The 22,774-nt window shown below is 61.4% G+C and overlaps 1 protein-coding gene across 2 annotated transcripts in view; it reads right to left on the bottom strand.

Moving 5' to 3' along the window:
• Nucleotides 1–5,036: 5,036 nt before the first annotated feature.
• The window catches only part of ASIC4 (acid sensing ion channel subunit family member 4), a 29,794-nt gene continuing 12,056 nt past the window's right edge, over nucleotides 5,037–22,774 (bottom strand). The window contains exons 2-10 of one of the 2 annotated variants that reach the window (XM_075093259.1): nucleotides 10,015–10,159; nucleotides 9,706–9,833; nucleotides 9,455–9,614; nucleotides 8,978–9,034; nucleotides 8,728–8,881; nucleotides 8,227–8,318; nucleotides 7,876–7,955; nucleotides 7,403–7,507; nucleotides 5,037–7,168 (exon numbers count right to left, since the gene is read on the bottom strand). In XM_075093259.1, coding sequence (XP_074949360.1) covers nucleotides 7,049–7,168; nucleotides 7,403–7,507; nucleotides 7,876–7,955; nucleotides 8,227–8,318; nucleotides 8,728–8,881; nucleotides 8,978–9,034; nucleotides 9,455–9,614; nucleotides 9,706–9,833; nucleotides 10,015–10,159 — 1,041 coding nt within the window. In that variant the 3' untranslated portion in view covers nucleotides 5,037–7,048. The remainder of the gene's footprint in view (nucleotides 7,169–7,402; nucleotides 7,508–7,875; nucleotides 7,956–8,226; nucleotides 8,319–8,727; nucleotides 8,882–8,977; nucleotides 9,035–9,454; nucleotides 9,615–9,705; nucleotides 9,834–10,014; nucleotides 10,160–22,774) is intronic. The other variant, XM_075093260.1, reaches the window with a different exon arrangement.

The raw sequence follows: 22,774 nt of genomic DNA, 5'->3' as shown, positions 1-22,774 counted from the left end.
AGAAACTGCATCTGAGCACTGTGTTGAATCATTACTCTCCAGCTTGGTTTCACCCTTTTTCAGGCTGTTTTGCATCTCAGGGCTTCTTAGCTTCTTGTTTCCAGTTCCCTGCTGCTATGGTGCTGGGTCGAGCAGAGCACCGTGGCCCAGCCCCAGACTGTCTCACCACCTACCGCTCCTATTTGCAGTATGAGAAGCAGGGACAGTGTCCCCTGCCCATACTGCCTGCTCCAGGCATGATTTTCATGGCTCTGCATGCTCTTCCCACCAGTTTTCCGGTCATCATGTTTTACTTGTTCATGAGACACCCATTCAAAGAGACACCCCCAAGAAAATTAACTGAACCTACTCACTGTTAGTTAACCAGGCTGTTAGTGCTTCACGAAACTCATAGAAAGTCCCTGGGCTGTGTGGCATGCCTCCCCCAGAGATACTGCCATCATATATTCCTGCTCCTGTCTTCATATCCATGGTGTAGGAGCATATATGTTTAAAAATAATTTTATTATATTTCAGACTATAACTGTTAGCTTGCTCTGAGTATTTCTATCTTTGATCTTCCCTGAGCGCATCCTTAATTCCCTTTAACTGCGAATCTAGGACAGAGGGAGTGAGGCGGGTGCAGGTGCTTTATGGATACATTTCTCTTCTGAAAAGCAGACCTAGGAGTCGGATGTAATTAGGTTTCAGAAGAGTATCCAAATGGTAATAAAGCAACTGGCTTCAAATCAAGTTGGTTGCAAAAAGAAACGCTGAATTGTCATTTAATTGTCACAAGATGGTCTAGATATAGTTCCTCTTGTCTCTTTGCTGTTTGCCCAGACAGCGTTAGGGCTATTTGCATACCTAACGCTCTGCACTATCAACCCCAGGGGAGCCCCCCCTGTGCCAGCATACCTACGAGCAAATGACAGTCCCTGGGGCACTCCCAGCACAGTCATTATTCCCTTTTAAAAGGGAGCTGGCAGTGTTTGAAGCAGCTTTGGTGTTTGCCAAGTTATTTGCAGCATTACAATGTGCTGAAACCCCACTTTGCCTGCGCAGGGCTGGCAGGTGCAGGCAGGGTGCTGGACCAGGACCGGGACACCCTTGAAGGAGGCAGGGAGGAGTGGCCCTGGGTGCTGATGTGGGCGGCTGAGCAGACAGGGACTTTCTGCAATCCCTGTTCAGGTTTGACTGGTACTTCCATACAATGTGCCAATTTTTGCACAGATGCGGTTGCAGAGGCAGAGCAATGAAAGGGCGATTTTCCCAATGGAGTAGAAGAAACACGTGTCTGCTGCCCTTAGACTTCTGCTTCTCCCGAGGAAATTTTCTAAAAGCATTACTGGCTCACCACAGCCTTTGAGAAGAGCAGTGCAAGTTCCTCTTGCGAAGTTTTTTGGAAGAGGGTGTGAAGGGCCAGTTGAGAGCAAAGCACTCTGAAGTGTGAGAAGGGCACATGGGCTGGGCAGGCACCTGCCCCCCCTCTCCTTCCTGCACCATGGCAAGGAGAGGGGCTTAAACCAGGGAAAATCTAAGCTGCTGCCTTGCTATTCTGCCCCCCCCACCCACCAGATTGGTTCCCCAGCGCGGTCATACAGGCACCTCTCTGCTAATGCAGCAGCGAGCCTGCAAGTGGGGAAGGAAAAGCCTGCTTCTCTAGCCCTGCTTGGGTCACTTCTGGCTCCACTAAACCCTGCGGCAGAGTTACTTCAGCCCTGTCAATGTTAATCAGCTCAATAGCTGACCTTTGGGCGGATGTAGGAAGTGAGGTGGTGCCAGGAGAGGGCTGAAGGGCAAGGAGAGGCACAGTGCCCTTTTGTCTCTGTGCTTTCGTTGGGAAGGGGCCAGCGGTGCCTTGCTGCTTATCCCACAGGAGCAGCTCCACCAGCCACAATGTGGGACCCAACCCTGGCAAACATTTCCTCCTAGTCACACGCAAAAGCAGGAGCAGCTGTGCTGTTTAAGGAGGAGCAGGCAGGGAGATGCTGAGCTTTGCCCATGTCCAATGTACCAGATCACAGCCCAATGGGCTGCCAAGCCTCTCCAGAGGGTGCAGGGGGCTTTGGCCAGCAGTTTTTCTGGCCAAGCTCAGGGAAATTAGAGCCTTTCAATGAAGAAGGAAACAGCTGTTAGCCGTAAGTGTAGGCAGGGATGCTGCTGGTGTATGCCTGCCCACAGGGGTTTCCCTGCATGGTGGTGTCAGTGCACCCAGCGATGCCCAGGGATGTCCCCTCTGGGGACACACAGCCCCAGCACAGGCAGACTGCAGAAGCCTGAAGCTCTGGGGCTGGGGGGAGCATCAGGCAGCTCAGCTGGATTTTGATTTTAATTGCTTCCTTGGTTTTTCCAGACTGCTTGACCACTGTCAGGGGCTGAGTGCTGGAAAGCCAGGGCTGTGTGTCCCCTGCTTGGCCCCACATATGGGCACCACTGGTCCATTTTCCCAGCAAAGGGGGTCATCGGGAAACAGGCAGGAACAAAGCAGTGAGCTTGGCATGCTCAGGTCATTAGGAGATGCTGAGGGTCACTCCTTTCTTCAGGTGTTCCTGTCACCACCAGCATCTCCGGGCAGGAGGCAGCGGGGAAGCAGTGACAGCAGCGAGGCCACATGTCCCGTTGCACTCTAGGGCTCACTTCCAGACCCTCTGCTCCCAAGCCAGATGGTTTGTTTTCTTTGAAATGCAGGTCTTCCCTGGGAACAGCAATAATTGCTGTGTGTGGCAGTGGAGACATGGTGGGAAGTGCCTGAGGAGATGCCCGTGCCGTGAGCAGAAGGGATCCTTGCCTGCTGCTCCGTCCTGGTGCCCCCTTCCCAGGGTTGGCACCAACAGCCTGCAGGAGCTGAGTCTACCAGGCTTGTCACCTCCATGGTGAAAGGAGCCATCACCAGCACAGCCAGTCCTGCCGCGGTCAGGTGCCTGGCGTTTGTCCAGAGGTCTGTGCTCATTAAAATTATGGGCCTTTTTCACTCTAGTGGATCCCCTTCTAATTATGCCCCAGCTATTTCATGTGGCTCATTACAGGCAATTCAAGCAGTGCTGGGCTGGGCTGGCATTTCTTTGCAGCCCGGTGAGCCCAGGGTGGCAGTGGCCCCATCCCTGGGGAGGACTGGACCCCGCCATGGCCCTTAGATGGGCACAGCAAGGGAGGGGGCACCTGGGGGCCACAGTGCTAGGGTCTGGGGCTGGTCCTGGGGTGCTAAATCTGGGTCATCCTGCTGGTCCTCCTCAGCCCAGCACCATCTGCGCTGGGACATCAGGCACAGTGCAGGCGGGGGGGATGCAGGGGTCACCTCACCTGCCTGTCCTTTTTGGAGGCAGTGGGAGACCCTACAGGAGGCATCACCTCCAGGTGCCACGGGGAAGTTTCCAAACTAAAGAACAGAGGCACTGACAGCAATAGATTAACTTCACGTCAAATCTTTGCTAGGTCACCACTACAGGGCTTCTGAGACCTGTCCTGAGGCTGCTTTGCTGGCAGCCTCGGGGAGCTGGGATGGCCATCCATGAGGCTCAGCCTCTCATTTGGCCATGCATCACTCCTGCTGCTCCAGAATCACTTTTATTTTCTCGTAGGCGTAGGATCTGGCTTTGCGGGTATTTTTGCAGAAAGCTGCTTGCTGGAGCTGGCAGATGAGGTGCCGGAGCAGCTGCTCAGTGAGCGCAGCATAGCACTGCACCCAGTCCTTATGCCCCTGCCCTCCCTGGCCAGCACCACCATGTCCTTCATGTTTTTTATCAGGACTTGGTCCTTCCTCAGTGTGTCCTGCAGTGCCTCCAGCACTGTGCGCTGAGCTCACCATGTGATCCTGCTCTCCTCCTCATTCACTTCCTCCAACACATATTTGTTGCAGTGTAGGAGGCAGCAGGAGCTCCCAGTCACAGCGTTGGTGTGGATGAAGGTGGCTTCATGGCAGGGACTCCTTGGAGGGGCAGATGGGTCAGGACCTGGTGGAAGGGACAGCCTCATTCCAAGGACCCCAAAGGGACCTGATTGTGGTGAAAAGATGTGGCAGGTGTAGCTATTTCCCTATTTTTCACATTAGGACCCAACGCTAGTGCTCCCCTTGTGGGGCATGGTGTAACCTGGGGGTGGGATCCTGTGTCCCAGCTGCACCAAGTTAACCTGGACATCCTCAGCCCTCACTGGTTTAGAGGGAAACCTGCAGTGCCCAGTGCTGGCAGCCTCCCCTGTGAGACCAGCCCCTCTCTCATGCTTTGTCCCCTCTCTCTGTGTTGCAGGGTGGCTGGGGTGGGTGGAGCAGGGTCCAGAGGAGGCAGGAGGTGGAGGAGCACCTCTGTCAGGGAAAGCCCCAGAGTCTTGCCCCAGCAGGTGCCCCTGGCATCTCACCTGCACCGTGACCCCTGCTGGGGGGACAGGGCCTGTGGCTCGCAGCGGGCAGCTGCTGGCACTGTTCTGGTGATCCCGTGTAGGGCAGTGTCAGTTTAAGCACTGGCCTTTAACTGATAGGGGCTGTGCCTGGTGCTGGCAACAGGCGTGGGAGTGGAGGGGCTGTGGGTACCACGGTGGGGCACCCTGTGTGGGGTCTTGGGTGTTGGCAGAGATGCAGCATGCTGCTCTGGCACGGAGCATCTGTGGAGCACCCCCCAAAGCACCCCCAGCCCATGTTTCTGCCTTCCCAATCTGTTCCCTACCCTGCAGGAGCACATCCTCCCCACCACACTACCTGCCTGGGGCTGATAGAGCCCAGTGGGATGCTGGTGGGGTGCCCATCCTGCTCTGGGGAGCAATTCGAGGGCTGGGATATGGCTCTGGCAGTTCCCACTGCTGGTCCTCAGCCAGCAACTGCTGCACCTCTGCCACAAGCCAGGGCTCAAAGAGCTGGGCAGTGGGCAAGGCTTTCTGCGGACAGAGATGCAGAGTTGCTCACCTTCGGGCGACCCAGCATGCTGGCTTTCACAGTGCCCAGCACGTGGGTGCAGGGCTGTAAAGTGCTCCCTGGGTCCCACCACTACCTCCCCCACCAGGGTGGGACCCCATCTCTCTGGCTCCCCCAGCCCTGCCTGCTGCCCCCAGCCCTCACAGGTGGCTCAGGACCTACTTGTGCCTCTTTATTAGGGAGCATTTGTACATTTATAAAACAGTGACGCACATCTTTCACGTTCACCAGCACGAGGGCATTTGTGCCAGCCCTCCCGCCGTGGTGCCCGTGCCCACCCCGCTTGGGGCTCGCTGCTCCCACTGGCAGGGGAGGGGCCACATCCTGGAACCCCCCGGCCCACCACAGGAAACCTGGATGTAGGGCTGGCTGGCACTGCCGTGGCATGTCCCCGGGCTAACGCGTGGCACACCTCCAGGAACACTCCTGCTTGCAGGTGGCTGTGGGGGGAACCCCATGGGGAGCTGGCACAGGGTGCTCTGGAGGGACTCCCCAGGGAGCGCCGCCGTGCATGCCCTGCTGGGAGGCTTGCTGCGTGTCACCCCCATGCAGGAGGACATGCGACACCACGCAGGTGGGTGCTTGCACTGACGGGGAAAATGTTTCCATGTGGGTGCATATTCTGGGGGACCGCTGGGCCGTGCATACCCAGAGCCAGGGCTTCCAGGCACATCAGCAGGCTGGTGCTCCGGCCCCTGCCCTGCGTCTCCCACATGTGGGGCCTTGGGGACTGCAAGGATGATGGCTCTTCCTGCATCTATGGCTTTGGCCACGGTGCAGCATGGCCATGTTCTGTCTGTGGGCACTGGGGATGGGGATCAAACTGGCAAGGCCAGGGGCCACCTGGTTCAACCCCAGCGTCCCTGGGATCCCTCCCTCTGCCGTGTGTGTGTCGAGGGGGGCTTTGCCAGCCCGCCCCCCCTGAGATATTTTGGGGCAGTTTGCCCTGCGCTGGTGTCTGCTACAGTGAAGTGGGAGGAGGCAATGTCCAACAGGACAGGGGGAGCGCCGTGGGTCCTGCCACCTTGGGGCAGGCAGGAGAGCTGTGGCTGCCGTTTCTGGCTGAGGTTCCAGCCAGCAGGTCAGGCTGTGGCTTTCCAGGTGGTGCTGGGAACGCAGTACCCTCCTAACCGTGTACAGTCTGGGGGAGGCACAGCGGGTGCTCAGCACCCGGGGGGGTGGGAGCATGGCAGGGGGTACGTGCATGGTGCAAAAGAGCAGTGACAGGCAGGGGAGCAAAGGCAGGATCCCCTGCTCTGCCTGGGCTGTGCTGGGCGGCTGCACCAAGGGACGAGCCACTTGGGCAAAACCTGGGCAAGGAGAGGATGGGGGGGGGGGCACGATGGACTGGGGGCAGGAGAGGGGGGAGGCAGTAGGTTTGCAGTGCTGCAATGACTGGGAGCTATCAGGAGCCAACACTGGAGTGTGTGTGGGGGTCACAGTGCCAGGGTCTGGCTGGGAGCAGTGATGGGGGACCTGCAGCCTTTGCAGGCCACATGAGGCTGGGGAAGGGTGCGCAGATGTTTGGGGGGGTGTCACAGTGGTGGTGGTGCCAGGGATCAGGGTGGTGCCATGCAGGTGTGGCTGCAGGTGGGGTGTCCCTGGGCTGGCCGGGGGGCCATGCGTCTCAGAGGGGTGCCCTGTAATGCTGCCCTGCCCTGCAGCAGGGAGGTGCAGGGATGGTGGTCCCTGGGGCAGGGGGAAGCTGTTCCAGGCACACCTCTCTCCTGGAGGGGGACCACGCAGGGCAGAGACACCCACCCAGGAGGGGTCAGCAGGGGAGGGTTTGGAGGGGCTTGCAGGAACCCCAGCTTACCCTCTGCATGCTCTGCATCTCCAGAGCCCCTCTGCCCTGCACCCCGCTGGTCACTCAGACCCCCCCAGTGTGCCCATCCCCCTCCACGCCATGTGCTTGAGACGGAGCCAAGCCTGTGTGCTGGAGGCAAGTGGAGGGGCCGGGCAAACGGGCCAGGGGACCGCTCCGGTGCCAGTGCCGAGGCAGCGCCAGCGGCATCACCGGGGGCGAATGGCATGGCTGGTCCCAGCAGTGGGGTGGGGAAGGCGGGGGCCTGCGCCCACATGCCCGATGCCGCGGTCCCTCTCCATGCCGTCGGTGGGGAGGGGAGTGGTGGGGGGCTGTCCCCCACCCCGTCCCAAGCTGGCCTAGCAGGCGAAGTCCTCGAAGACGCCCTGGTGAGGGTAGTGGTGGCGGTGGTGGTGGTTGGGCAGGATGCCTGCATTGTAGGCGCCTTCCACGTGCCGGCCCAGCGTCTCGCAGGGGCTCTGCGGGGATGTCAGTCAGTGGGGTAGGTTCAGACCACATGCACCCTGCCCCCTCAAGCACAGCCTGTCCCCAGGAGCCCCCCCAAGGGGTACCCAGCTCCCTGCCACCCCAGGGCTGCCCCAGCTCTGCAGCCTGAGGTCACCAAACACAGAGCTGCATTGTCCCTCACTCTTGGGAATGCTGCCCAGGCCCTGTCCTTGCAGTCCCCAGGGCAGTCTCCTCCACAGGGGTACCTGGTCCTTGAGCTCCTCCAGTCCCAGCGTGGCAATGCTGCCTGAGGGCTTCTTCAGGGGTGGTTTAGAGCGGCGCAGTACTCGGCTCACCCTGTCCCGGATCACCTGGGTGCAGATTGGGGGGTCAGCCCTGGACCCACATGCAGGCAGCACCCCATGTGTGGGCACCCCAGTCTGCATGGACCTTCCTCCCGCTCCCCTGTCTGCCTGGGGGGCACAGGGCTGACAGAGGGGACAGCACCTCTGCCTGCCACCCTCCCTGTCCTCAGGTCATCAAGTGATGCTGGGGGGCCCATCTTCTTCCCACTGCCTCCTGCTGGGAGTTCCCTGATTTGGGGGCTGTAGATAGCCCTATGGGGAGGCCATGCACAGCACCCTGTCTCCCTGGGAAGCCTGGCCCCTGCTCTGCACCTCACCCACGTGCAATGGCCCCGCTCCCACCACCAAGCTACAGCCCCGAGGGCTCAGCGCACCTCGTAGACATAGTCCAGGATCTCCAGGACGGTGAGGATGCTGGCACCGATGAACAGGCCCATCTGTCCACCGATGTCCCCTGGGGAGGAGGAGGGGGAGATGGTCACCGGGACCTGCTGTGCAGCCTGCTGGGAGCCCAAGGTGGGCCAGCGGGGCTGTGGGCAGTACCAGGGCTGCCGGACAGAGGGGGACAGCTTGGGACAGGGGCCAGCCAGCAGCATGCTACCCTTCAGCCAGGTTGTGGCTGGCTCCCGCTCCATGGGGTCCCTCCCCAGTCAGCCCTATACCCTCCTGGTCTGGGACCCAGAGCTCGGCGCTTCAGCATCCCAAGGGAAGGTGGGGGGAGTCACCGAGAAGCCCGGCAAGGTCGTAGGCTTTCTTCTGCTCAATGGTCTCATAGTTGAGCGCCTCAAAGAAGATGTCCAGCACCAGGAAGTTCTCCCTGTGGGGACACCATAGTGCTTCGCAACGAGGGCTGGTCACTGACCCTCCCACCCCGCTTCCCTCCCAAACCTCGTGTCCATGTCCTCCACCCCCCCCAGCTCCCACGTGCTCCCAGGGCCCTGGTGAGTTATTCAGGCTGGTGCGGTGGGGACATGGAAGGTGTATGTCCAGGTCTGGGGGGACCATGAGGTGGGGAGATGCTGGCAGGAGGCCTGGGAGGACACAGATGAGTCAGGGAGATGATCTAGTAGTAGCCACCCCTGGGTAGAGGATGCTGCAGAGACTGCACATGCCAGGACCCGCTCCCTGCAGACTGCCAGGAGTGGAGTAGGGGTCCCCCAGGTCCCCATTGTCCCCATCCCCCAGCACACACACACCCCCGGCACACCCTGGCACCAGCAGCTCACCGAATGTAGGTCTCGTTCTTGTTGTACTTGCGGGCGAGGTAGCGCGCTGAGCCCTTGTTGGGGATGCGCACCATGGAGATCTCCTTGCCATAGCGTGTTAGGTTGCACGGTGTGGGGCAACTGCAGCGCTCTTGGCTGTCCTCCACTGCCGCATCTGGGGCATACACCCGTCGGCATGACTGCACCCCCCTGGCGCCCGCCCCGGGGGCACCCACCTGGCTCCCAGCCGCCTGCCCACCACTGCACCTACCCAGCGTGTGGTCAGCACACTCGATGTACACGTTGGGGGAGCAGATGGACTCATTGCCTGTGGAGAAGCAGTCAGTTGAGGGGACAGGAGCCTGTCCCACTTCTGCCCCCTGCCCTCGACTCACTCCCCTAAAGGCAGTGAGGCAGGGGTGGCCCCTGGGTACAAGGGAGACAGGGAAGGCACTGAGCTGGGGTGTAAGGAGGGTAGGACAGGGGCTCACCCAGTGTGCAGAAAAGATGGGGTGGTCTCTGGGTGTAGAGGGATGGGGCAGGGAGGACTCTCAAGTGCAGAAGACTGGGGTGGGAGGGACACTTGGGTGCAGAGAGATGGGGCAAGAGTGGTCCTTGAGTGCAGCAGCATGGGGCAGAGGTGATCTTTGGGTGCAGGCTGTAGGGGTCTGGGGGCTGCCCCCAGGTCCTGCCGGACAGGACCGTCAGGGCAGCGGGATGCCCCCATGCCATCATGCACACCCCTCACCTGGCATGTGGACCATGCGGCAGTGGCAGGTTCGCACCACAGCCTCCTTCTCGCACTGCAGGCGGCAGGCAGCGATGCTGTAGGTGTCGTAGCCGGGCAGCATCTGCTCCCCCTGCATGCTGGCCCGGCAGTTCCCCCATGGCTGCGGCAGGTAGGTGAGCTGCCAAGGAGAGAGGGGCATTGCTGCAGGGCTGCGCCAGGCTGGGTGCCCGCGGGCACCTCCCCAAGGGCTGTGGGGCATCCTGCCTTACCCGCTGCTCCTGGCAGGACACGAAGGTCTGGAAGCCGGGCGAGACACCGAAGCCCAGCTGATGGATGTAGGGCGGCTCATCCTGGCTGTGGATCTGGACCCGGATGCCAGCTTCGAATGATGTCTCGTCTGCAGGAGAAGGGCAGAGAGGCTGCACGCCTGCACCCACCCAGCACATGTACCCTGGGGCCCAGCACCCCTCCAGTGACCTGCTTGGCCCATAGTCCCTCCTGGGGTGCTCTACTTGCCCAGCAGCCCTCCCTCCCAGCACCCGTCACCTGTGCCCTGCCCATGCCAGGGCCCCACTCACTGGTCTCTTTCCAGATGGGCAGGTACTCTTCCTGCTGGATGTCCAGCATGATCTCCAGCCCATTACCCATGCCGCCCTGGCGGGTCACTCGCGGGTTCCTCCGGTCCCCATTGAAGGTGTAGCACTTACCGTAGCGTGTGTAGACCTGAGGATGGAGAATGGGGAGAGGGGTGAGAGAGCAGGCAGGGACCTGACAGGGTGTTCTGCAAGCAGGATGAGGTCCAGGGACCACTTTCCAATCCCACGGAGGTGCTGGAAGCAGGGAACAATCTTGCACAGCCCTTGGAAGGGGTCATCTAAGCCTCCCCCTGCCCCACATGCTGCCACCCCTCCACCTGTGCTGGCAGGGGTGTGAAGCCTTGCTCCCAGCACCCATGGGACAGCCCAGCTGTCCTGTCCTTGCCGGGAGGGGACTCACAGGAGTGAAGTGCTGGGGGCCGCAGCGCTCTCCCTGAAAGCGGCACTCCACCAGCATGTCCTCGATCTGGTGGCCCAGGCGGTGGAAGAAGCTCTGCATGGTGCGCTCCGAGCGGCGGGGCGGCAAGAAGCGCGAGTAGTTGGCGAGACGTGTCAGCCATGCGCGCTGGTCCTCCCCCAGCACGGCCAGCATCTCAGGCACCAGTGAGCGGTTCTCCTGGGCCAGCCCCAGCCACTGCCCCACCGAGTAGAGGTCAGGCTTGGTGAGGCGCAGGAAGCGTGCCCGGTTGGGGTTGCAGAGGGTGATGGCCGGGAAGCGGAGCTGCGGGGCCCAGGCAAGGCGTGCACGGGTGTGCACGGGGCACGAGAGCAGGTGGTGCAGGCAGCTGGCAGCACCGGTGGCCAGCAGCCCAGCGGAGACTAGAAAGGCCAGGCTCCAGAGCAGGCGGCGCAGGCGAGACTGCGGCCGGGTGCACATGTAGTGCAACCCAGGGATCCTGGTGGCTCGCAGGACGCCGACAGCAAGCTGGGCAGCACTGCCATCCTGAGCCACTGCCAGGGATTCCCTGTCACGGCAGCAGGCAAGGTGCAGTGGCATGGCTGCGGGCAGGGTGGGTCCGCTGGGAAGTGTGGTGCAGGCTGGCCCCTGAAGCTGCCTGGGATCCTTGGTCCCCTCCAGGGAGCTCTCCCTCCTGGGAGGCTTTTGCTCTGCACTTTCCTGGAGACAAAAGTGGCAGGCGCCTTCCCAAGCTGCTCCAGTGACGGGTGAGAGGGAGGGAGAGAAGGGGGCTGCTGCAAACACACGCCTTCCCCCAACCTCCGTTCGGGAATGGAAAATTCCTCCCTGAGCTGGGCTGGGACGGAACGGTATGTTGCGTTACCCCCAAGCAGGGTGAACTGGCAGGACCCAGTGCCCAGCATGGTGCTGGGGCTGGACAGTGATGCCCTGTCCTAGCCACACTGTGTGAGCCCTGTGCCTAGAGATGCTGTGCCCTGCCTCATCCCCATTGTCCCCTGTCATGGCACTGCATCCCCCCAGGATCCCTGCCCGGACCCCAAGGGTCCCTAGCTTGCAGCTGCTCTGGGGCTGGGGGCCCTGCCCCACAGAGGCAGGACAGTGCCACGCCTAGAGGTCATCACCTTCTGCCAGTGCAGCTCAGGACCACATGTGTACCCTGCTCCCCAGTGCTGTACCCTGGTATCCCCCACCCTGGAGCTGGGGACCCCCACGAATCTGGGTCCTGTGGGGTGGGAGAAAGGGGCAGGAGGAGTAGAGCCGTGGGGTGGGAGGCTGCGTGGGAGCCCACCTGAGCCCCACGGGCGCTTTGAAGTGACGGCAAGGCTGTGATCAGAACGTGGCGGTGGTGGGGAGGGGGGAGGTTCGTGTCTCTGCACCAGACTGTCAGCAGGGCTGGCAGGGCCCCGACAGCCTGTCAGGGTACCTTCAAAGCTCAGCACTGCGCTCCCTGGCAGCCTCTCATCTCCTGCTGCCGTTGCTCTCAGGCACCCGCCTTCAGCATCAGTCCTGCCGAGGCATGGGCTGGCCCTGGGGGTTCCCGCCGCCTCCACAGCCCTGGGAAAAGCCAGGGCTGCTGTGCTCCCAGTGAAGGGCAGCATCTGTCCTGCTCCATGGCAGCTGGGCAGGTGGAGGGCAGTGGTAAAGGGGGTACTGGAAAGAGGGGAGCTCCTACTCGCCCCAGCAGTGACAGCCAGCACCGTCCATGCTGCCGGCCTCGCTGCCTGAGCAAGGTGTGACTCTGTAGCCATCCCGAGGACCCGGCCAGGTTCCAAGCTGGCATCTTGGTGACATGCGTGGGAGCACACCAGGCTGGTCAGGAACGGGGTTCGGCCTCAGGGGACGGGACGGGCGCCGAGGGAGGCAGCGGGCAACATCTCCGGTGCCCAGGGGGTGGCAGGGCACTTCCCCCCCACCCACAGCCATCGCACGCCCTGCCCGGCCGCAGGGAGAAGCCCAACTCAAAGGCACTCAGGATGCCAGCTCAGCCGCAGGGCGGGAGGTGGGTGCGCGGCCCGGAGGGGCCGGGTTCCGGCAGGGGGCAGCAGGACCCCACGTTTGGGCTGCGCAGGGTGCGCCCAAACCGGGGGGCACCCTACCTCCCTAGCCCCAGCTGGCCCGGCCTGAGCGGCAGCGCCGTGCCCGGACCAGAGCCGTGCCTGGCAGGATCGCACACCGCCCCCCCCCGCCCCCAGGTGCATTCCCATCGCAACCCCACCTCGGCAGGGCGCAGGGCCGGTGGGGACAGCATCCCGACCGCAGCGCTGGCCAGGCAGCAGCGGGGAGCAGCCAGCCCCAAGGGACGCCGGGCCCTGGGGAAGGATGGGCCCCATCCCGCCCGCCATGGGATGCCAGCGCTGCTGCTTGCTTTGCTGGAGGAGCAAACGCTCCTGGGGTCGACGACACAGTGCTTCCCCCCGGCAGCGCTCGGCTCCCCGGGGACACGAAGCCAAGGCTGGGGAGAAGCCCTGGCCACCCACATGGTCCCATGCCCAGAGCTGTCACCAGTCTTAGCACCATCCCTGCCACGGCTCAATGCTGGTGTGAGCGGGAGCACTGCCATGCGATCCCTGCTTTCTGCACCCTCGGGGCCAGCCCAGTGGGTCACCCCACCCCACACTGAGCTGTCCCCTCCGGGCTGTGTGTCTGTGCCCCGGGAAACAGCTCAGCCCCGCTGCCCCAGCCACCGTGCCAGTGCATCTGCGTGGGGCTGCTCAAGCTGGCTCAGCTCCTTGCTGGGATTTATTGTGGCTCTGAGAGCCGGAGGCTGCCAGCCTGATACCATCAGCCCCTTGCACACCAGGGCAGCTTTTATATTAGTTTTCTTTAAACGGAGGATGAGCTTCCCAGGCTGGAGGAAATGTCATTTCTCTGAACGCCTCCATCTCGTGTCACTTCAGACATCTCCAGGCAGCATCGCAATCACCCTGGAGCGGGGAGAGGGATGGGGATGGGATGCAGAGGTGAGGGCACGTGGGGACAGACAGCTCGAGGACAGAGACCAGTGTTGGGCAGGGCTGGAGGAGAAGGTCCAGTGGCAGCGGTGCCCTTGTTCCCTGTCCCCTGCAGCCCCAGGCAGGCAGGCACAGCTGCAGGGGTGAGTGGGGAGGGCAGGGGTGCCCGTGGTGCCCAGCTGAGTTACTCACTTGTTGGCTGCCAGGGTGCTGAGGCCAGCTGTGAAATCGCGCTGGCGAGAGCACAGCACAGTCCTGAAGGGCTTTGCCTTTCCAGCATGACAAACCCAATTAGATAACAGGGAGTGCATGAGGAGGAGGAGGAGGAGGAAGGGCAGAGGAGAGCCTGCCTGCACTGGGAACATTATTTCCTCCCTGGAGGTGGCCCAGAAAAGTGCCTTGCAGGGCTGGAGCATGTGTCCAGCAGGGAGGACACCTGAGGCACAGACCCCCGAGCACCCTGCACTGCTTGCCGGGATCCACAGGTGCCACAGCCTCGGGGCCGGAGCTGCAGGATTCCCGGACTGTGCACCAGTCTCCCCGCTTAGCTGCTGCACACCGGCATCCCTGCGCTGTGCTCACGTGCAGGGGAGACCCCATTAGGGAGGTAATTTCTCTACATGATTCCTCATTTCCCCGCTCTCTGCCATGGAGACACACTGACCTTGACAGAAATAGCTCCTTGCGCCTCAGCAGGTAGATCCCAGCCAGAGATAGCAGGGGGACCTGGCATCCTCCTTCCTACCCCACACAGCTCCAGGGCCCCCCACATTGGCTCACCAACCTGCCCCCCTGCTCCAGGGAGCCCCATGGGAGCAAGGTGCTGGCCCCCAGCATCCTCACCCCAGCTCATGCCAGCCCACCTGTGAGCACTGGGGGCATGAGGACCAGCCCCACGCACTCCCGGTCCCCCATCCCCACTGCTGCCAGCCCATGATGCCCTCCTTCAGCTGATCCCAGCTCATGCAGGTATTTCCGCGGCTTACATGGCTCCCCACGGTATTTAGCCTCTGGAAGACAACGTTAAACATTGCAAGCAGCAACAAATCCTGATTGCTCCGAGGAGACTAGAGGCCGTGCTAAGCTTCCAGGCAAACATTTGAATGTGAGGGGAATGAGCTGCAGCACGTGCAGTGCTGGTGGGTCCTGCTCTTGCACACCTGGGGCTCCCAGCCCTGCTCCCACATCCCCGCTGGGACACACAGCTCACAGGCAGGCCCTGGGCATGGGCACTCCACGCAGGAGCAAGCACCCCAGCATAGAGACACTCCTGAAAAAAGTCATCACTGGGGCATGATGAGGATGGGGACAGGTATAGGAAGACAGTGGAGTGCTGCCCACCCTGCGCTTGGCAGGGATGCCAGTCCAGGAGTAATCTTGAGGGTGCTGTCCAGCCCAGAGAGCAAGTTGGCATGGGCAGGGCATGGTATAAAGGAAAGCAGCCTCCAAAATTGGAAATGGTACTTCCTGACTGAGTGCAGGCAGCTGGAGGCACAGGGATGCCCCCTGGCCAGGAGAGACAGTGCAGGAGCTGGGGCCAAACTGGGATGACACTGTCAGAGCTGGGACAGCACACCCATGCACGCTGCCCCCTGCTCTGCTCCTGCCCCCTGCTGCAGCCGACACGTCCCCAGAGGCCGGCTCTGCTGGAGCCCCTGCCGCATCCCCAGCAGCCCAGTCCCCCCGTGCGGCATGGCCAGGCCCCGCCTGGGTGCCCCGGGAGGGAAGCCACAGCGCTGACGCCAGCATTGCAACTGCCTGGGATACAAGATCCGCTTGGATTCAGCAATTTCAACTCATTTCAAGCCCGATTCTGCAGCAATTTTCTGAGCCAGTGGGATGTTTTCGCCTCTGCAAACGTCCCCTCTCATGCATGGTCGCACCATTTCCCTTCCCCGCTCCCGGGAGGGGTGGGGGAACAGCGCCAGTTTGGCTCAACCCCAGCTCCGGCAGCAGCACTACCATCCCCCACACTGTCAGCCCCTCAGCGCAGCCCCCTGCCCCACGCAGAGCTGCTGGGACGGCTCCCGCGGCGTGCAGCCCTGCTCATGGGGGCCAGGCCTCCTGCCTCTACAGGGTGCAGGGCTCTACAGCCTCAGTCTTGGCAGAGCAAGGCACCTTTGGACCCAAGCAGGGCTGCAAAGGGCCAAGCTCTGGAGCATCCTCCACAGTGCCCTGACCTGCTTCCCCAGGAGGAAGGAGAGCAGTGGGTCAGCAGTGGGGCCAGGGGATGCTGCAGGCACATCCCGGAGGGGCTGCAACCCCCCCACCACTGCAGATGTGCCTCTCGCTGTGCCACAGACGAGACTGTGCCAGCTGAGGCCCCTTGCCCAGGCCTGAGCCAGCAGCGGAGACGTGGGCGCATGGGGCTGGCAGAGCCCCTCTTGTGCCAAGCAGGCTCGCTGCTGGAATACCAAGTGCTCAGCTGTGCCGTGGGCTGCACCGCCAGCCAGGCAGAGCGGCGGGAGGCACCCGAGCCTCAACACCAGGCATGGTGAGCAGGTCACTGCCAGGCTGCCACACTGGGGCCAGCGTGCAGCGCAGTGTCCCCAAGAGCAGGCAGGATCCAGACCAGGGCTCCCTGTCCCTGGAAGGTCAGGAGCACAGGAGTGCAATGCACGGCAGAGGGATGCACTGCATGCACGGGCCAGGACATCTTCACAGTGCCTCTGCCCCAGTGCTGCCAGAGACATCAGTAGGCAGGGGGACATTGTCACCATCCTGCTTTCAGGAGCAGCATCTGTGACAGTGCACCCAAACTCGTGCACCAGGGAAGGAGCTCTCCCTGCGAGCCATCACCCCAGGAGTCCTGCACCAGCCAAGCCAGGAGTCGGAGGAGGCTGTACTGCCAGTGCCACAAAGAACCAGGGTGGCTGTGACAGGGAGGTGAGGGTCTAGGGACCTCAGGTCCTCACCTCTCAGCCCTGCTGCACAGGCATGGCAGCACACAGCTGCCTCTGATAGCAAAGCAAGTGCCATTGCAAAGTTGTACTTTCCCCTCCTGCTACTCCTGGGGGGAATTTGTCCCAGAATCTCACTCAGCTCCTCATTTCCAACCTAAATTTATTCATGGCCAGTTTGTACCATTTATTCTCGTGCCAGCATTGTCCCTTAGCTTAAATAGCTCTCTTCCCTCCCTTGTGTTTACTCCCTTGATGTATTTATAAACGGCAATCCCATCCCCTCGCAGCCTCCAGCTTGCCAGCCTGCACGTGCCAATCACTCCTGGTTTCCTCTCTCGATTCAGGCTCTGTTTGCCTGTGCAGCCCTGCACAGCATCTGCTCCAGCTCCATGGCAGCTTCCTCAGCCCCGGCAGCCCAGGGCTCACACACTGCTCCGGTGAGGTCCCATGCAGGCACATGATTCTGCCCTCTCCATCCCCCAGTGGCCGTGGGGCTGCACCCCACCCAGGTCAGGACCACTGCCCTAGCAGGGTCTAGCCTGCTCCCTGCAGATCTCCCGGCAGCTTGTGCTTTCATACAGTTTGCCTGCACTAAGCACTTTAAAGCATCCACCCAAAGAGTCACCTGGGCAGGGGAAGGAGCCAACACCAAGGGAACTGCAGAAGATGAAGTGCCAGGGCGGCTGGTGGAAGGGGGAGGTGTGCTGTGGCACAGGGCACAGGTGCAGAGAGGCAGGGAAGCCCATTTCAGCCTGTCAGCAGCCAGCAAGCTTCTCTGAGATGCTGAGCATGCTGCCTACATACACTGGTAGCACAAGAGTCAGGTGCCGTGGTTGCAGGTGGTTTCTGCCCCATGTTTCTGCCTCCTATCTCCCCCGGGAGGGAGACAGGGAAAGCCGTGGGGCATAGCCAGGAGGTGTTCAGGGTCCCCATGGGAAATGTGAACCCCTAAACATGCCAGAGCAAGCTTACTGAGCTGCTAAGACACTCCCTGGCCCAGGTTTGGACTGTGCTGAGCAGCAATCCTGCCATTGCTCAGTGCACACCCCTCTGGTACTCTCCAGACAGCTTCCCATCCTCAGACACCCCCCGCCTCCCCGTCCCATGCCAGGCATGCCGCCCCCAGGCATGCAGCACAGCACGCTATGGATAAACACTGGGATGGGCTGCAACCCATCCTTGCTGCTGCAAACCCAACAACACACACACACAGAGCAATAATTATGCTTTTGGGTAGCGGGCTCCTCTTGGCAGCTGGAGGAGACCCAGTACCATGCACAGTGCTGCACAGACAGAGCCACTTTGTGCCACTTGGCCCCAGGACCAGGAAAGGATCCCCAGCCCTGCGGTTTCATGCAGAGATGCAGCACTAAGCCCATCCATCCTGCAGGCTGGAGAAAGCAGGAAACATCAAGGATACCCAAAAGTGGGGTTTGCAGGGTCACCAGGGCTCCTTGGTGGAACTCAGGCAGCCTCTGCTCTCTGGCTGCTGTCACCCTGAAGGGACACCAGCACTACAGGATGTCCCCTGCCTTGCAGGTACATCAGTGCCTCTGCACAATGACGGCTGGATGCTGGTGGCTTTTGGCTGAGAGATGGTAGCAGATCCTGAGTGCCACCGGCCCTGCCATGGTCCCCTTTGCATGCTGGGGCACTGCGGGGAGGCAGCGCACAGCACCACAGTCCTCGCTGCTCTCCTGCCTGGCGCAGGCAGAGCTCTCCAGGCAGCGCCGTCCCTGGGGACCCCTTCTCTTTGAAAGCACCCGTGCAGGGAGTGCTGCGCGGCCCGTCCCCAAAGGGTTAACAAGCAATTTCCTTTGCTGACAGCTCGGAGACCGTTCAGTATCGACTGCAGGAGAATAAGAGGGGAGAAGCAGCGAGATAAAAAGGCAGCAGAGCTGGCACCGCCTGCTTAATCCCAGCGTTTAATCTGCTGGGGCAGCGCAGGCAGCCTTATCTCGCCGTCCTTCTGCTGCTCCATCTCATTACTGCTCCCACGGCTGCGCGGGCCGTGCCGCCAGGAGATGTAAGAGCTGAGCTGGGGAGCGCTGGCCTGGGGCAGCGGCTGCTGCCAGCCCACCTCGCTCTGCAGCCTCCGCCAGGCCCGCTGCGCTGGCGGGCACACGCCGGCACCCCACGCCTGGCACACACGCATCCCCCCCGCTGCCCAGCTGGAGCGGGGTGGCTGCGCGGACACACACACACACACACACACACAGAGGGATGTGCACACAGATTGCACCCACGGAGCGTGCTGTCTCATACATGGCGCTGCTCACGCCTAGCGCTGTCACACAGCCTTGGGGACACACTGCCAGCATCACACACACATTTCCTAGTCTTTGGTCCCGCGCATGTGCTCTGGTGGTCCAAGACTGTGTGACGCCTCTGTCTCCACGGGTGGATGGAGGATGCAGGGTTCCATGGGAGGGTGCATGTAGGGCACAGCAGGACCGGGACAGCAGGCAGGGCAATGCCAACTCGCCCTGCACATCCCACTCCCTCCGTCCTCACCTATCCAGGTGCTCCCCTGCCAGGTGCCAGCCCAGCTCTGCTCTGTCTGCTCATCCCACCAGGCACACCATGGCCAACACCACCGGGCCAACCCTGCAGCCGCCGGGGTGGGCAGGAGGGGGGCTGCCTCCTGGGAGCCAGCAGGTGCTGACACAGACACAGTCCCTCCAGCCATGGCATTTATCTGTAAATCCGCAGCACTGACATGGTGTATATGAAGCTTCCATGCTAGCCAGGCTGTCATGGGGGCTTTCCTGCTGCCTACAGATGGGTTTACACTGATAAGATTTATTGTCACCCTTGCTGAGGTGCTGCCAGCGCCTCACTGCTTGCTCCTCTTGCAAGGCTGTGCTGCTTGCCTGGGAGCTCTGTGAGAGCCACGAGCAGCACCTCATCGAGCAGTGGCCAGCAGAGCAGGTCCCGGGATGGGAGGAGAGACATGCACGTCCCTCTGCTCCCCACTGCCTTGGCTGGTGGGTCCCGTGTCCACCTGTCCCAGGGTGCCTTACCCAGTCTCTTACCATCTCAGGAGGATGTGGGACATGGGGGGATGCTGGACCCTGTGCTGGGCCAGGCTGAGCAGAGCACACATCTGTGCTGCCAGAGGTTTGCTGACAGTGCTGGCAGCATTGCTGCTGTCACAGCTCGGTGGCTGAGTGGCTCTTCTGCATGGTGCACGACTCACGGAGCTGCTGGGGTGGCAGTGTGTGGAGCTACCACAGGCAGCATGGGAGGGAGCTGGGCAGGGAGCATGTGGAAGCCCCGCAACCTACAGCCTGACCCCAGCACTGCACAGGAGCTGGCAGGGTGGCTATGGGAGCCAGGGTCTGTGCACACCCTGTCCCAGGGTGATATTGGGTCGGCAGAAATACTTCAAAAAGGGGAATTTGGCCCTGTCTTGGTTCCTCACTCACACCCTGTTGCATGCCCCCACCACCACGCTCCCCACCACTGATTTCCCTGGGGCCGGCAGGGATTGCCCTGAGCCACCTGGTGCAGCCAGGAAGGGCCTGAACCAGGCTAAATCCCTGAGCAGCGGGAGGAGGAGCCACCTGCCAGCATCCGCCTGCCCCCAAAGTCACTGCATAAGCCCTGCACGTCTTCCCCACCACCCTGCTCCATCCCGCCTCACACCTCGTCCCCTTCTCCTCCTCTCCAGCCACTGGCCCCCAATGATGCTGGGGGCTCCACTCTCCCTGCCAACATGAATTTGATCCCAGCATGTCGGAACTGAAGGAAAAAACATGCAAACAAACAGCCTGAGCCCCGGCTGCCCCTTCCTCCCCAAGGTCCGCTCAGGGGGGCTGTAGGTGCTGGAGGGCTAGTCGGGGCGATGGTGTAACCTGCCAGCATATCAGGAGCCTGAGTGAAGTGGGGTGATCACAGCCCAGCGGGAAAGGGCTCGTTAATAGCTGAGCCCTTTTAGTAGAGATTAGGGAGCTGCGCAGCTTTGATCTTTGATTGCCAATTTGCATCTTGAAGGCGCTGGGACCTCATCCAGCCTCCGTGCAACCCTTTGTGGTTATCTTGTGGCTAATGGATTTGTTCTTAATGCTGGAGCGTGCAGGCTAAAGGCTGATTAAACCCTCTCCGCGGCACTAAATCAATGGAACAAACATGATAGGGGTTGGCTTTCCTCAGCCCGCGTGGTCCCGGGTGGAGGGGCTGATCGAGAGAGCCTCTGCGCCCCGGCACTGGCAGGGGCTCCCTCCTTTGGGCTGCCAGGGAAGGGAGGAGGCGCAGGCACCAGAAGAAAGGGACAACCCCACAGCCCTTATCCCTGTATCCCCGTATCCCCGTATCCTCATCCTATGCTTGCCATGCAGGTGGCGATAGGCTGGGGGGGCTCAGGACTCCCGATGTGTCTGCTCCTCCTGTATGCTTGGGCCACATTGTCCTTGTGCTGGTCCTCAGCGCTGCAGGAGCACCCTAGTCATCCTCCCCTGGCTCCTCCCAGCTCCCAGGGCTTGCTATGGGAGCAGGGACATGTCCTGGAAGGAATGGGATGAGACAACCTGCCTGTGTAGCTGGGGGACTCCTTCCCCCTCCTCATGCCCCCTTTGCCTCCCACACACTGGGGAGAACCACTGGCAGCTGCCATCTCCTCTGTCCTTCAAACCACGTCCCCTTCCCCCTGCTCAGAACCGGCGCTGTGTTCCCAGGACTGTGTGCTCCTTGCAGCTGCCCGTACATCATGTGCTGTGAGCAGCAGTATCAGTACACGCTTTCCATAACGCCCGTGCTATCCACTGCATGCCCAGCTTCAGGAAAATGCAATTCCCACTGTGTCTGCAGGGAGCATGCCCCAGGAACAACTGGCCTCCCATCCTACCTGCTGCCCAGGCTGGGGGCCTGGGGATGGGAGCTGAGTGCCTGAGATGGGCAGGACTACGGTTTTGGGGACTAGGAGCTGTGGGGAGAAGGGTTGTGTGGCTGCAAGCCAAGAGTAGACCAGCTGAGAGCATTTTGCACCCTTTGCTTTTTGCAGGGCTTATGGCATTGCCTCGGATGCTGCCAGGGCAGAGCTGCTTACAGGTCTGGTGGCATTTGAGTGACAGGACCCATGAGCAGTGACCCTGCTCCAGGGCCTGAGCTGCCTGTGCTGGAGGATGAGATGCGAGCTGCAACACAGTGAAACTCAGACCAGTGCTGTGCTGGGAACCAGTTCGTGGGGAGAAGGTGCTGGCAGCGGCCCTGCTGGCCTTGGGCTGTGCCCGTGCCAGGCTCAGCCCCAGTGTGCGGCGGCTGTGCAGAGGCAGCCTAACTACCACATGGCACAGAGCCAGTGGGATCACACGCCGAAGTTCCCATCTGCAAACCTCCCTATTGAATCATCTCCCCTCCGCCAATATTTGCCGAGTGTGGGTGATAAAGTGGCTGCAAAAGTCATTGGTGCCGACATTTCAATCCACCCAAGCTGGCAACAGAGGGGCTGCCAGCCTGCCTGGCCAGCCCCCTGAGGCAGCAGGGCCCTGACAGCTCAGCCCCCCGCCTCCTGTCCTCACCCCCACTTCTGCACCAGGACAGCCATCTCCGCCGGGCCAGCATCTCCTCTGCAACCTCAGTGCAGCACCTCCAGTACTGCCCCATCCCCTCCATGTCACCCCATGTCCCCAGCTATCACTGCCCTGCCCTACCTGCACCATGCAGCCCCCTCTCCCCCTTGCTCCAGGCTGCCTGTGCAGTCTCTGCAGCGGTCCCTGAGCAGGTAAGGCAGGACATGATGCCGAGATACAGCTCCCAGAGAAGCCCAGAGCGTTATCAGCCCAGGGAGTTAATTAAGGTCATGTCAGGTGATAAGGAAACAGGATGTCAGAGCGGCAGCAGCACAGGGGGGTCAGAGCTGGAAAAACTCCCTCTGAAAAGCAGCCCCACCGAGATGTGATCAGCCAGGTCCTTGGGGATGGAGCAGCTGTCACAGCCACACACACAGGGCCTCTGAGGACAGTGTACACATGCTCAACCCATGTCCAGTACAGGATGGGAGACTGAGATGGAATGGGGATGGGGATGGGTTGGGGATGGGATAGGGCTGGTCAGGGGGCCCATCTGTGATACACCATGCCTGGGCAGGGAGAGCCAGCTGAGCAGCCCTGGTTATCTGCTCCTGTCCTTGCACAGGAGCAATGCGCCCTGGTGCGACCAGTACCATGCCGACAGGGCAGGAATCACTGTGAACCTCTGCCCGTAATTAGCACATATAATTGCAGACACTCTCTGATTAGCAGGACCTGAGAGCTGGGCACGCCGGGCTGCTTGACAGCACTCGTGCTGCTCCTGCCGCAGACTGTTCACCTCCCCGCTTGGTGACGGCTTTGCCACACAAGCCAGGCAGTGCCACAGGACTGGAAGAGCAGGGCTGGCCTGGCACGGCACAGCATAGTGCACAGCGTGACAGCAGGAGCAGGCTGGGGCCCCAGGGGACATGTGTAGGGGACACACTGCCAGCGCAAACC

This window comes from Phalacrocorax aristotelis, chromosome 5, assembly GCF_949628215.1.
Source record: "Phalacrocorax aristotelis chromosome 5, bGulAri2.1, whole genome shotgun sequence".
Taxonomy (NCBI): domain Eukaryota; kingdom Metazoa; phylum Chordata; class Aves; order Suliformes; family Phalacrocoracidae; genus Phalacrocorax; species Phalacrocorax aristotelis.
The sequence above is the reverse complement of the archived record's forward strand: the minus strand, read 5'-3'. Positions and strand labels throughout refer to the sequence as shown.